We start from the raw sequence: 14,548 nt of genomic DNA on the forward strand, positions 1-14,548 counted from the left end.
TTGTGATGGAGAAAAAAATTTCAATGATTTTGCCTTCTCTCACAAAATTATTGCAGAGAAACGTTGCATTAGCTCACAAGTTTTGTGTTCCCCAGAGAAACGTGTTCACTTGTAAAACTTTTGCCTATGGCCAGAGAAACTTTAGGTTCTCATGTACAACTTTTGCGATCCCCATTGCATTTGACATCTAATTTTTCCTCCCATATGTTTTCCCATCACCATGTCCCTTTAGGGGCTCCATACATTCCCATCATCCTACAACTGATGAAGCCAGTCGAATGAGAACTAAGAAAGATCAGAAAAAGACATGTAAACATATACTTACTTCATATGGACTACAGTACAAATATGAATACTCCCATCACACACAGAAGGACATGTATTCTTGGGTAGGTCCTAAAAAAAACAAAAAAAAACAAAAAAACTGTCAATTAAAACATAGCTTAAAAAAGCTATAGCTTTCAAAAGGGGTGGAGACACAATATCGACCCTGGCTAAAAGTGGTGGGGACAATATACAAGCGAGCAGTGACACGCTAAATGATTTTCTCTAGCATGGATTTATATGGAAATTTCTGAACATTTCTGCTCAGCTGTATATGGCATGTCTCATAAATATGGTGTATATTGCATGTAATTTTTGATATCACGGTCTTCCTAAATTACAACTTGGTAAAATAACTGGTGCCGGAAGGAAAGGTGGGCAGAGACGTAAAAGAGTGTGATATCAAGTGAAATCTATTCATTAAAGAGGCATAACCATAAAACACTCTGCTACACTATTAACAGCTTACTGTAGTTACTTTTGATCTCCTGGTCAGTCAGAATCTTCTGGATGGTTTTTCCCTGGTGCTCCACCTCACAACTGAACCTGTTGTTCTCCCATTCGTCTGGAGAAACATGAAGGCTAGATGTCTTCTGGAAGGTCCCGTCCTCATTTGGCAGAAGCTCTCCAAGATCCACATCCTCAAGGTACTCCCATCCATTTCTGAACCAGTTAATAGTCACTCCTGATGGGTAGAAACCTGTGGCATGACACTCTACTGGAGAAATGGGATCCTTCCGTAACAGATACACTTGAGGAGCTGAAAAAGATCGAGAGAAATGTGAGAACAAAGTTTACTACTTCCGATCAAATACATTTATGAATAAAAGTAGCTATATTTGGTTTAATGAAGCCATGAGATAAAACAGAGGCAAACAATGACTCATTATTAGAGATGCACCGATATATCAGCCGCCGATATTGAACGATATAAAACCATCAGAATATCGGCTAATCCGCTATAGCTTGAAAAGGCCGATATAAAACTATGCGAAAGTTTTGAGACAGCGCAAGAGCTTTGACATATATTTGTTTCCTCCAATCTCATAAAAAATTTAATTCTATGTTCAATGAAAATGTTTTGATGATGCAGATTAATCAGTGCATCCCTGCCATGTGTGTATATATTGATCTATTTGGTGAACGAAGGGTACCGATTATCCTGTTAGCTTCTTTCCAGAACTTCAAGAGCTCCTTCAGCCAGTAAACACAATTATGATCGTAGTAGTATCTCAAAAATTCAAGCTGTGCTCTGTCATTATTCCACTTCTCCACTGTGGGTATTGCCTGTAGTACAGGTGTGATGTATCTGTACTCATTCAGGTCCAGTGTGATGAAATCCTCTCCATCATAACCATGCTGATCAAACCCATGTGAGTCTTCAGTCTCATCATCATATTCACAGCCATACATCCTCTGATACACATGAACTCCTGAAGAAGAGGAAACCATTACATCTGCTCTTTATTAATGGACAAGAAAATCTTTCACAGTTAAAAATGTAGTATAAAGTTTTTTCTCCCACCGTGTGTCTGATTGAATGTCTTCATTAGAAGAGGAATGTTGATTTCGTAGATCTGCTGTACATGTTTTCTGATCTCAGTGTATTCCCTCCACAGTTCATTAGATGCAAACTCCTTCATCCAGTCCTGTCTGGGAATCAGCTTCTCTATGTTACTGTCATAATAATCGATCTGATGATCATCCAGTGTCGTTACAGCAGAAAACTCTGGAGTTCCTGCAATCGTCTGTCCGGTTATTTCAGTGTGTGTGCTGATCAAGCTGTGTAACTCTGGACAAACAACACAAAGACATGAAGCTCTCAAACGCAACATACAACTTCATAACTCAAATTACTGAGTCCGATTACTAAATCATTCACTTTTTCTTTTTAATCTCAAATAAATACTTTTTCACAGGAAAACACTCAAAATTAATTCTGTGACACTAATTTGAGATCGATCGTTTTACAATGGTTATGCTACTTTAAAACTTTTTAGCAGTAAACTTTACAAGGAAGGAAAAAATAAAAAAAAAAAAAAACATCTCGGTTGCATATGGTAACCCTCATTCCCTGAAGGAGGGACCATAGACGTATGTCGTGACCGACAAAGAGGAATCTCACCAGAGAGAGCAATCTTGTGAATCTAGTGAAACTAAACAAGCCAATGCACATTGCGGCAGTAGATGTGGGGACGAGACCAACGTCTCCATTCCCTCCTTCAGGGAGCGAGGGTTACAATATGTAACCGAGACGTTCCCTTTTAGTCAGTCACGATGGCGAATGTCGGAAGGAGGACGCTGCAGAAGCCACTTTCTTCAAGGAGTAACAGGGGTTGGACAATGAAACTGAAACACTGGCCAATGTTGGAGGTTTCACATCTATATGCCTGGCGGCCAATCTTCAGAGTGAAGCACGGGTGGATCAGTGATGGTTTGAGCTCCAATATCATGACAATCCCGATTGTATTTGATGGACACGACACTGCCGAGGACTACCAAACTCTTCTGGAGGATCATGAGCACCTGATGCTCATGATCATGCACCAACACACACAGCAAGACTTGTGACAGAAGGGTTTGATGAAGATGAAAGTGACGTTGAACACGCACAGTCACCAGATCTAAATATTATTGAGGTGTTTTGGAGGAGCGAGTCCACCAGCATCATATAGTGACCTGGACACTGTTCTGGAAGAGGAACGGCTCATAATCCCTCTGGTCACTGTGAAGGACTTCTATCTGTCATTCCCAAGATGAATTGGTGCTGTATTTGGATGCAAAATGAGGCCCTCACCATACTAACAAATTATTGTGATGTAAAACCAGGTGTTTCAGTTTCATTGTCCAACCCCTGTATGTGGGGAATACATATGGACTACCCAAAAGGCGGTACTACATGTTACTACATACAAATATGGAACCCAGCCAAGATCCGGTTCTTAAGGATTCAGTGGATAAAGGCTTGGCACCAGACGCTCTGCCATGTCCGGGCAGAAGGGTTTTGGAGGACTCAACAGGTTTTTACTCTGGAGCATTAAGAGTGCTCAGTAGGGTGCTGCAAGCCAACAGAGATGGACCTCTTGGCGCTTCTACCCATTTAGGGGGAGACCGGCTATACAAGTAGGCCATAATATCTTACGAATGTGTCAGGTGTCGCCCAGCAGCTCTACGGATATCTGTTAGCAAGGAGCCACGAGCCAGCACCCAGGAGGATGCGACACCTCTCGTGGAGTGTGCTCGCAACTTGAGCGGGCAGGGCACGCCTTGTGCTTGGTAAACCAAGGTGATGGCATCCACTATCCAGTCTTTCACTATCCAGACAGCCTTTTCCCTCTTCTGGCCTCCGTAACAGACAAAGAGCTGGTCTGAGGTCCTGACGCTTTGAGGGTTCAATACCTGGTGCCTGAGGGGAGTGGTAGGAACCTTGGGCACATAGCCAGGCCGGGGTTTTGGTACTACGTGGTTGTCACCGGCGCAAACTCTAGGCATGATTTGTCGACTGAAAATGGGTAAGGAGGGGGGTCGAGGAGGATTTTATCGCCTCGCCCCCCTAAGAAACCTGACGACCAGGTCGTGCTTTCCAACTATTTTGCCATCTATGTGGTCGTGATATGCTGAAAGAGCTGCGGCATGGACTTTGAGGGTGGTGGGACACAGCCTTTGCTCCAACCCTTGCTGCAAGAAGGAAAGCACAGACCCTATCAAATTTCTTCAGGGGTCTCCTCGGTGAGAACACCACCACTCGACGAACAAGTCCCACTTTAAGGCGTAGACACGTCACGTGGACGGCGCCCGTGTTGAAGTACCTCAGGAGGCAAGTCACCTAGAACCTCCGCGTCCCGTCCAGCGACCAGACATGGAGTTTCCAGAGGTCTGGACGCCGGTGCACTGTTGATGAAGGAGTCAAAAGATCCTTCCTCAGAGGAATGGGCCAGGGAGGGACTGTGGCGAGGCCAAGGAGCATGAGTTCTGGGAACCAAGTCCGAGTGGCCCAATAGAAAGCCACCTGAAGGACCTCCTCCCTGACTTTGCACAGTGTCTGCACAAGTAGGCTCACTGGGGAGCGCATGTTTGCCCGTGCCGAGTGTTCCCTTAGGCGGGGAGTAAAACAGCTGGTAGTGGGAGGTCTCTGAGGTGGCAAACAGCTCTACCTGAGCCTCCCAGAACTCTCTCCAGATCAGCTGAACGCCTAGGGGTGGAGTCGCCATTCTCCCGGGAGAACAGCTTGTGATAGCTCATCCGTCATAGATAGCTCGCCCGTGATAGCCTCCTATTTGTAGGGAGCCTCCTATTTATAGGGAACTGCTTTTCAACTCCCTACAGAAACGGCAAGCACCGACCCAGCTAACAGGGAACGTTCTCAGAACATTGACTAACGTTCTCTGAAGGTTCTCTGAAAGTTATCAAAAACGTTCTTGCTGTAACGTTATTATAACGTTTTGCCAACGTTATATTACATTGATAAACGTTCTAAAGACGTTAGCATTAAACCGTTATCCTCACGTTGTTATTGGAACGTTTTAAAAACGTTATTATGTTAAACATATATTAGTCATTACAAATTAGTTATACAGCTTTTTTTTATTCTGCAAAGCAACTTCCTGCATAACGTTCTGAAGGTTCTCTGAAAGTTATCAAAAACGTTCTTAAAACCAAGAAATCACGTTAATACAACGTCTAAAAAACTGGACGTTTTGAACGTTCCTAGAACATTCAGAAATAACGTTTTTATAACTTAATGGGAATGTTATGAAAACGTTCTTAAAACCTAAAATTGTTAGTTGGGGAGTCAGATTATCAACATCTCATGATTTTCTGTCAGTTCAACAATCGAAACTATTAAAAACATTTATTTTAACTGAAATTAAGATGAAATCAAATAAAATTAATAATAAATATGGTAAATATCTGTTGAAAAAATATCAATGAAAAAATAGAAATGTTGCCTTAGCAATAATTGGAAATACATTCAAATTGAAGCGCCGCAAATATTAACTGAAAACAAAAAAATAAATACTGAAATAAAAAAGAATTCAACCAAAATAGCAATATATATTATATATATATATATATATATATATATATATATATATATATATATATATATATATATATAGCACATTAAAAAAATTGCTAAACTCAACTAAAATTTACATTAAAATATAAACTATGAATATAAAAATAAAAGCTATTTCAAAACATGAATAAATCTAACTAAAAATAAATCTGAAATAAAAATGAATTAAACCTAAATAGCAATAATTAAAAAATTAAAACAAACAGCACATAAATTAAATTATGAACAAATTCACATGATTATATCAACTAAAAATATAAAAATAAAAGCCATTTGAAAATAATAATAAAACTTAAAGTAGCACAGAATTCAACACACAGAAGTAGCTGAAGGCTAAAGCTAAAATGAATTTGTCATTTGAACAAATTTATAAAATGAAACTCACTTGAGTAAACCAAAGGTATGCAGATGAAGAGGATGATGAACTTCATTTTGGATGAAAATCCTTGTATTTGACACACACTTCTTTAAATGCAGTTGTCGAAGAGCGCTGTAAAAACTTGAGTCTTCACCACATGCGAATCAACAGGAAGAAGAGGTTACCAAAGGAAGATGCAGATTGCGCAAAACTGACGTCACTGATGCTCACTCAATACGGGTGTTTAGAGAAAGCTTTTATATACATATATTCAAAATGTTCATGCTCCAAAAAAACATAAAGGTAGCATGAAATTAATCTCGACATGATCAACATGATCACTTTATCCATCTGTGAATGTGCAAGAAATTTCGATTCATTACAGCCGCTAAACGGAAGTATTAAGAAGATTTACAAAGAGGCCATATTATAACCTTTTACAAAGTCTTGATTTTGTTTTTGGGCTCTACTAGAATAGGTTTCCATGCTTGAATGTTCAAAACATATTATTTTCCCCATATTTGACATTGTTGCAGCTCCTCTCTCTCTCATGTCTACCATCTAACCACATGGTCTAAAGCGCAAGAGCAGTTTTGCTAGTTTAACGATGGGAAATGGTGGACGGTCCTGGCGCATGGTCTAAAAGGCTCGTCTCTATTCTCGTAATGAGTAATGGGTGTGTTTTGTCTCTAATCTCTCAACAAGTAATGTGTGTGTGTTGGGCGTAACGTGCAATAAACCAATCGGACCCTCCCATTCGTGCTCGCCCCTTGGTGGATTCGCTATTTACACAGGAATATTTGCATCGGAAAAATTTGCAGAGCGCAAACGGATTTTCCAACCCGATCTCACGAGAATTCATACGAATTTTACGAGGTGGCTAATTCGTAACAATTTGTACGACCTCACTCGTACGAATTAGTGCGATTTTTGCTAAATCGTACATATTTTACGAATTGGCCAATTCGTATGAATTCGTACGAATGACCTACCCCTGACCCCGCCCCTAAACCTACCCATCACGTGGGTTTGGACAAATCGTACGAGTGAGGTCATATGAATTAGTACGAATTAGCCACTTTTTAATCACTCGTACGAATTGGTCGTGAGATAGCGTAGGATTTTCTCGTCCGCGAGGTTAAAGCACAAGCAGACCATGTACGGTACAAGCCAGATTCACCATGTCTTTTACATTGTAATCCTTTTTATTTTTAATATTTGGCATGTTTGTGTGCTGCTGTGCGTCCCTGTGGTGTAATAAGCAGAGAGTATGCGCGTGTTGGACCAGCCCATTGCGTATATTACTAACACGCTCTTTAAATAACAAAAAGTAAATGAATACTTCAACATTGACTTGTTTTTTGTTGGTCAATGGCTCAGTCTATTTCAGTTTCCTCAAAATAGCAAAGCGCCAACAATGCGCCTGATCACACACTCATTCTCAGACCAGCAGTCCATGGGTGCACAGATGGGTACAAGTGCATTTGCTATTTAAACAACATGGCATAGGGCTTGAAAATGAAAATCGCGTCAGGCTGAAACTAGCAAAACACACTAGCACACTAGAAAATTTGACACATCAGATTAAAAACAACTCATGATTTTCTGTCAGTTCAACAACTACTATTAAAAACATTTTTGTTGACTGAAAAAAAGTATTAAAAAAAAGCTAAAACAAAGTCAAAGTAACACTGAGTTTAACACACATATAGTAAGCAGCTGAAGGCCTTGCTGACCGAGAATTAAGTAAACCAAAGGTACGCAGATGAAGAAAACGAGGAGCTTCTTCATTATGGATGAAAATTCTTGTATTTGACACACTTTATGTGCAGTTGTCAAAAGGTAAAAAAAACTTTTTAGTCTTCACCACATGTGATTCAATAGGAAAATGTGGTGAGATTGTGGAGAACAGTCACTGATGCCCTAGATAAACAGTCTCAATACGGAAGTTCAACTTTTACTCACTTAGTTGTGGTCACTTTGCTCAGTATGCATTTTTTTTTTTGTAAGACAGACAATTGAAAATTTCTTTTTTAATCTGTGCACATCCCTGATAAACCCTTGTTTTTAATAGACAGCTTGATTAACTTATTCAGGCCAACATTACTTTAGAAATAATGAACTGTGACTCAATCGTTTATTCTGTTGTGGTTTTGCACCTTTTTTGGGTCGTTCTCTTTTCTCGAAATGACAATGTTTTTTTATTAAAAGCTTTGTGATGAAATCACAAATCGAAATATGTTTAGTGAAAGGTAAAACTTTAGAAATCTCTGTGTAAACAATGAGTGACGTACACACGCGAGAGATCACTTCCGACGGAGCGTTGGACATGATTCAGTTGAACATTGGACAACTGATTCAGATCACTTGCACGTGGCTGTGGTTACAAAAGGTAAACGATATAAATACTGTTTGTTTTCTCACACAAACCGCTCGTTTCGTGTCTTAGGCCATCAATGTGTATTCACGAGTCATTAAATCATGTTTAATTTGGACTTCTCTGTGCATGCTCTTTGAGGTGGTGACCATAGACCTCCATTATATGACTGACAGACAAGAACTGTTTGACCTAAAAATATCAAAATATTTAAACTACTGCGGAAACAAAGACACCTACATCTTGGATGCGCTTGAGGTAAGATAAAACATATCAAAAATTAATTTCAAAGTGAACTATCCCTTTAAGTGCACAGAAAATTCTCAGGACTAGTATAAACCAAGTATAAATGACAGAATAAACCTATAAACAATGGGTGCACTGTGGTCCATAATGGGAACTGGAGACATACTGTATGTATTAGTGTGGACAACAGCTCCAGCCAAAAGATAAGACTTAATAACAAAGAACTCACATACTGAACACATAAGACTACTGTATAAATGCACACTATTAACAACTTTGTTAAAAAAAATAGCTGTAAACCTATTAGTAATCAGTAAAATTACAACTTGAAAATAAATTGTATATTTACAAAAAAAGTGACATTTTCAGGGTTATAATATACACAAATGTGAGTGGTAAAGACAAAATCACACACAGCAGTGAAACATCTGAGGCGCCCGCCCATTACACCCGATATTAACACACGTTCCACATCTAGACAGTCTCTGGATGTTCTTTAGCTGATTGCATTCATACATCAATGTGTCCTTATTGGGTTTTTATAGACTTAACGCCACACATATGTTCTTTTCTTTGTTCGATTGGTCATGTCTTGTTTGGGAAAACATTTCCGTGGCGTCTACTGAACATTATTCAACACTGAGACATGTTTTGGTCACATAAGCATGATGGACATGACCTGAATATTCCCGGACTGAAATCTGGAGAGAGTGCAGACGACTGGAGGAAACTCTTCAAAGACTTGTGTCAACGCGATTCTGCCCTTCGCTTTCATTGGGTACCAGCTCATGGTTTAGTTTCTGCAAAGTAGTGATTAATTAAATTAGGATATGTTGTATGACCAATTTAAATCCACCTTTTTTGTTGCAATTACACACTGGAATTAAACACCAAATTCTGCAAACAATCTCTTTCTCTAAAATGTTGTATAAAGATAAACTTTTGGCTTTGATTCTTTTTGTAAATATAGATTTTAAAACTTAAATGCAGCTCTTCATAATTGTTGTTAGTTGCATAAAATGCCCAACTGACATGGTTAGATGAGTAGAGCCCGACCGATAAAGGATTTTGAAGGCCGATACCGATACAAATATTTTTTGGTTTTAAAAAATCTGATATTCCGATATATCGGCCGATATTTTATTTTATTTATTTATTTATTTTAAACTGGACATGATAGTCACAAATTTTGTTGTTTATTTGAGTTAAGAGAACTGATGGGGATGTTCTTTTAATGTATGTATCGTGACCAACTCAACGAGTGTTGCCAACAGGAATGGTGTAGAGCGCCCTCTGGTGGACAAACTATACAACTCCAACATTCGTGACATGGTTCAAGCGTGTTTCGTCTGTTTTAATTTTATATTTGAAATATTCATTTATCGGCCATTATAACTGCCGATACGATAGTTTGGAAATGCCTAATATCGGCCGATAATATTATTGGCCTGCTGATATATCGGTCTGGCTCTATAGATGACTCCTTAAAGTTAGACTAGTTTGAATACGACTGGACAATTGATGTCAAATGTAAATTCAGCTTCTGAAAACTGGATTATGTATCTAATGATTGGCTAGATTAACAATATGTCTAATTTCTCGACATTTGAAGATGTTTTGGAGTAAGTTTAGACTAGCATTCAAAAACATGTACATTTGATAGTGATGGCTGTTGATGATGGCTGCTGTGCAGTTTAATAACATTATAATACATAATAGTGATTTTCAATATTAGTGAAGCAGTTTATTTCTACCTTGGTGGAATTTCTTTCAAACACATTGAAATGTCTGTGTAAATGCAAACCTTTGAATGCTTGCGTGATTGCTGAGGACATTCCCATCAGCCTACAACTGAAGAAACCACTAGTATGAGAAATATGAGCAGAAAAATAGACATGTAAACATATACTTACTTTGTACTTATAAAATACAGCACCAATAACCAGGATTATGAAGACTCCCATCACACAAAAAGGTATTGTGTAAAATACTGTAAATAAATAAAAACATTTAAAAGAAATACGTTGTTATTATCATTAAAAAAAAACTAAAGCTGAATTAACAATGAATTAAACGTGTAAGAATCTTCTAAAGCACCTAAACTCATTCAAATCTGGAGCCTCACTTACATACTCGAGAATAAACCTGTTAGCATAGCGCACTGAGATGAATACCAACATGCAAATAAAAATAAACAATCTATCATATGATTTCAGAAGACTTTATATATACAGCCCACAGACTGATTTTATAATACTTATATTGTGTTTTTGTCTTGACAAACTCTTCCCCCAGTCACATTCACTGTATGAAAGATCAGAATATTGCTGTATGTCGTCTTTATGAGAGTCGCACGGGTTTGAGTGACATCAGGGCGAGTAAATGATGACAGAACGATAATTTTCAGGTGAACTAACCCTTTCAACTTCAATGTGTGATTATTTAAATAAATCTAATAGATTTGCCCAGTGTTATGTAAAAGGGTTATTCAGCCAAAAACGACAATTCTGTCATTAATTACTCATGTCGATCCAAACTCAACTTTTTCAAAAATCCAAGACTTTTGTTTATCTTTAAAAAACAAATGAAGATGTTTTCGAAGAAATGTGGTAGACTTCTGTCCCACTGCAGAGATCAAATGATCAATTAGCCAGATATGGTAAGGATAGGAAAAACTTTATAACAGGTACCATAAGTACTCTACCGCAGTATTAATAACTTACCGTAGTACCACCACTCGTAGTAATCAGAGAAAATAGGCCAAGAGTCCCTTCCATTGTAGATGGTTTCTCCCTGGTGCTCCACCACACACCTGAACTGGTTGTTCTCCCATTCGTCTGGAGAAACACGAAGGCTAGATGTCTTCTGGAAGGTCCCGTCCTCATTTGGCAAAAGCTCTCCAAGATCCACATCCTCAAGGTACTCCCGTTCATTCCTGAACCAGGTAATGCTCACTCCTGATGGGTAGAAACCTGTGGCATGACACTCTACTGGAGAAGAGGGATCCTTCTGTAACAGAAACACTTCAGGAGCTGAAAAAGATCGAGAGAAATGTGAGAAGAATATTTAATATCTCAGATTAAAGGGTCATGAAACCCCAAACCAAATTTTCTGAGATTATAACAGAGGTATGTGTGTTGAACACCATTGAAGACAATGTTAGCATCTTTTAGATTTAATAATAAGGTTAAAATGGTTAAATTTGAGTTTTTTTCCGCTTTTTTCGTCTTCCGGGTTTAAAATCTTCATCGTAGCGGGTGACGTGGCCGTGCACTGCACAGTGCGTTGATGACTCATCGGTGTTATCCTATGAGAAGACACGGCTTCTTAATTATTCATGACACCACGTGGATCTTTCCAACGACAGACATGCCAAACTGTGATATCGCGTAGTAACGTTAGATGAGAGAGGCAATCATGGGACGCAAACTATTTGTTTTCATGGTGCAAAGTCCAAGTGCGTTGAATATGTTCCTGATGCTGCCAGGGCTAGACTCTGGCTCTGGACGGTTGGTTTGCCATCAAACACGGACACGTCTAAACCTGATCCAAACTATAGTGTGTGCTGCGAACATTTTCGCGAGAGAGCTGCGACAAGTGGAGAATGATGGACTTCGCCTTGTTGACAACTAATCCAAGTCTTGCGAGTGATGCGGTATCCCGAGGACTTTCTATCCCTTCAGAGGTGTGTGTGTGTAAAATGAGAATTCATCCACCTCCGCAGGGCCGTCTTTATTATGAGGGTTCAGAGGGCGCGTAGACTATGCACTTTCCTTTACTGTCTATGACTATGCACGGAACGATTTTTTAAGCGGAAAATTAATATTTTTTTTCTGAAATGTATTTATAGTGTCTATATTAACCACTATATATTTTACACTCACCGGCCACTTTATTAGGTACACCTGTCCAACTGCTCGTTAACACTTAATTTCTAAGCAGCCAATCACATGGCGGCAACTCAGTGCATTTAGGCATGTAGACATGGTCAAGACAATCTCCTGCAGTTCAAACCGAGCATCAGCATGGGGAAGAAAGGTGATTTGAGTGACTTTGAACGTGGCATGATTGTTGGTGCCAGAAGGGCTGGTCTGATTATTTCAGAAACTGCTAATCTACTGGGATTTTCACACACAACCATCTCTAGGGTTTACAGAGAATGGTCCGAAAAAGAAAAAACATCCAGTGAGCGGCAGTTCTGTGGGCGGAAATGCCTTGTTGATGCCAGAGGTCAGAGGAGAATGGCCAGACTGGTTCGAGCTGATAGAAGGGCAACAGTGACTCAAATAACCACCCGTTACAACCAAGGTGGGCAGAAGAGCATCTCTGAACGCACAGTACGTCGAACTTTGAGGCAGATGGGCTACAGCAGCAGAAGACCACACCGGGTGCCACTCCTTTCAGCTAAGAACAGGAAACTGAGGCTACAATTTGCACAAGCTCATCGAAATTGGACAATAGAAGATTGGAAAAACGTTGCCTGGTCTGATGAGTCTCGATTTCTGCTGCGACATTCGGATGGTAGGGTCAGAATTTGGCGTCTACAACATGAAAGCATGGATCCATCCTGCCTTGTATCAACGGTTCAGGCTGGTGGTGGTGGTGTCATGGTGTGGGGAATATTTTCTTGGCACTCTTTGGGCCCCTTGGTACCAATTGAGCATCGTTGCAACGCCACAGCCTACCTGAGTATTGTTGCTGACCATGTCCATCCCTTTATGACCACAATGTACCCAACTTCTGATGGCTACTTTCAGCAGGATAATGCGCCATGTCATAAAGCTGGAATCATCTCAGACTGGTTTCTTGAACATGACAATGAGTTCGCTGTACTCAAATGGCCTCCACAGTCACCAGATCTCAATCCAATAGAGCATCTTTGGGATGTGGTGGAACGGGAGATTCGCATCATGGATGTGCAGCCGACAAATCTGCGGCAACTGTGTGATGCCATTATGTCAATATGGACCAAACTCCCTGAGGAATGCTTCCAGCACCTTGTTGAATCTATGCCACGAAGAATTGAGGCAGTTCTGAAGGCAAAAGGGGGTCCAACCCGTTACTAGCATGGGGTACCTAATAAAGTGGCCGGTGAGTGTATAATGACATTATAATTATACATGTAGCCTACATTGATATGTTTTAATTAGAATTACGATTACTGTAGGCTAATATTTGTAGTAGGACATTCAGTTACTTTTGAAAGGACAATAATAAAGTGTCAGTGTACTTCATAAGACTTTAACTTTGCCAGCTATATATAAAAATCTAGCATTTCCTCACGTTTTACCATTGCTTTTTAGTGACAGTCGATATGCATGGGACAGTGACGTGATGGCCATACCACACCCACTCCCTCCCTTCTTCTCACAGCTAGCCACGCCCATTTCAGCTGCATTTTTCAAAAAGATTTTGAGCTAGACTTGAGCTGAAAGAGGGGGGTTTCATGACCCTTTAACATTTATACATATGATTAACTTATTAAATTGTGTGAAGTTTTAATGTTTTAATGAAGCAATAAATGAGATAATGAAAGACATTGAAGATTCATAATAAAAAAATTATCTGTCGAACAAAGTAAATTTCTCAACAACAAAGTACTTGATCTCCTGTTGTTAGGCTCTTTCCATTTCCAGAACTTCAAGAGCTCCTTCAGCCAGTAAACGCACTCATGATCGTAGTATTGCTTTTGAAATATAAGTTGTGCTCTGTTGTTATTCCACTTCTCCACTGTGGGTATTGCCTGTTGTACAGGTGTGATGTATCTGTTCTCCTTCAGGTCCAGTGAGATGAAATCCTCTCCATCATAACCGTACTGATCAAACCCATCTGAGTCTCCAGTCACATCATCCCAATTACAGCCATACCTCCTCTGATAGACATGAACACCTGAAGAAAAAAAAAAGGGGGGGGGGGGGGGGACATTACAACGTGTGGGTTTTTTTATGTACCAGATAATATTTGAAATTTTTATGTAGTTTAAAGCATTTTCTCTCACCATCTGACTGGTTGAATCGCTGCATTAGAACAGGAATGTTGTTTCTGTAGATCTGCTGCACATGTTTTCTGATCTCAGTGTCTTCCTTCCACATTTCTGTAGATGCATAATCCCTCATCCAGTCCTGTTTGGGCAGTGGTGGAGGAAGTACTGAATCTCAGTACT

At 39.6% G+C, this 14,548-nt stretch overlaps 1 protein-coding gene and 1 long non-coding RNA gene across 2 annotated transcripts; both read right to left on the minus strand.

The window, feature by feature from the left end:
• Window positions 1–773: 773 nt before the first annotated feature.
• On the minus strand, window positions 774–14,540 carry LOC120486438 (major histocompatibility complex class I-related protein 1). Its single transcript, XM_089133801.1, has 5 exons — window positions 14,384–14,540; window positions 13,987–14,274; window positions 1,850–2,116; window positions 1,479–1,757; window positions 774–1,084 (listed from the first exon to the last, which is right to left on the minus strand). The coding sequence occupies exons 1-5, from the start codon at window positions 14,499–14,501 to the stop codon at window positions 774–776; spliced, it is 1,263 nt and encodes a 420-aa protein (XP_088989927.1). The 5' UTR covers window positions 14,502–14,540.
• Window positions 8,668–10,823, minus strand: LOC148995689 (uncharacterized). Its single transcript, XR_016169444.1, has 2 exons — window positions 10,299–10,823; window positions 8,668–9,185 (listed from the first exon to the last, which is right to left on the minus strand). It is a non-coding gene; the product is annotated as an uncharacterized LOC148995689 (long non-coding RNA).
• Window positions 14,541–14,548: the final 8 nt, after the last annotated feature.

Source organism: Pimephales promelas, chromosome 2 (assembly GCF_988280905.1).
Source record: "Pimephales promelas chromosome 2, fPimPro1.hap1.1, whole genome shotgun sequence".
Taxonomy (NCBI): Eukaryota; Metazoa; Chordata; class Actinopteri; order Cypriniformes; family Leuciscidae; genus Pimephales; species Pimephales promelas.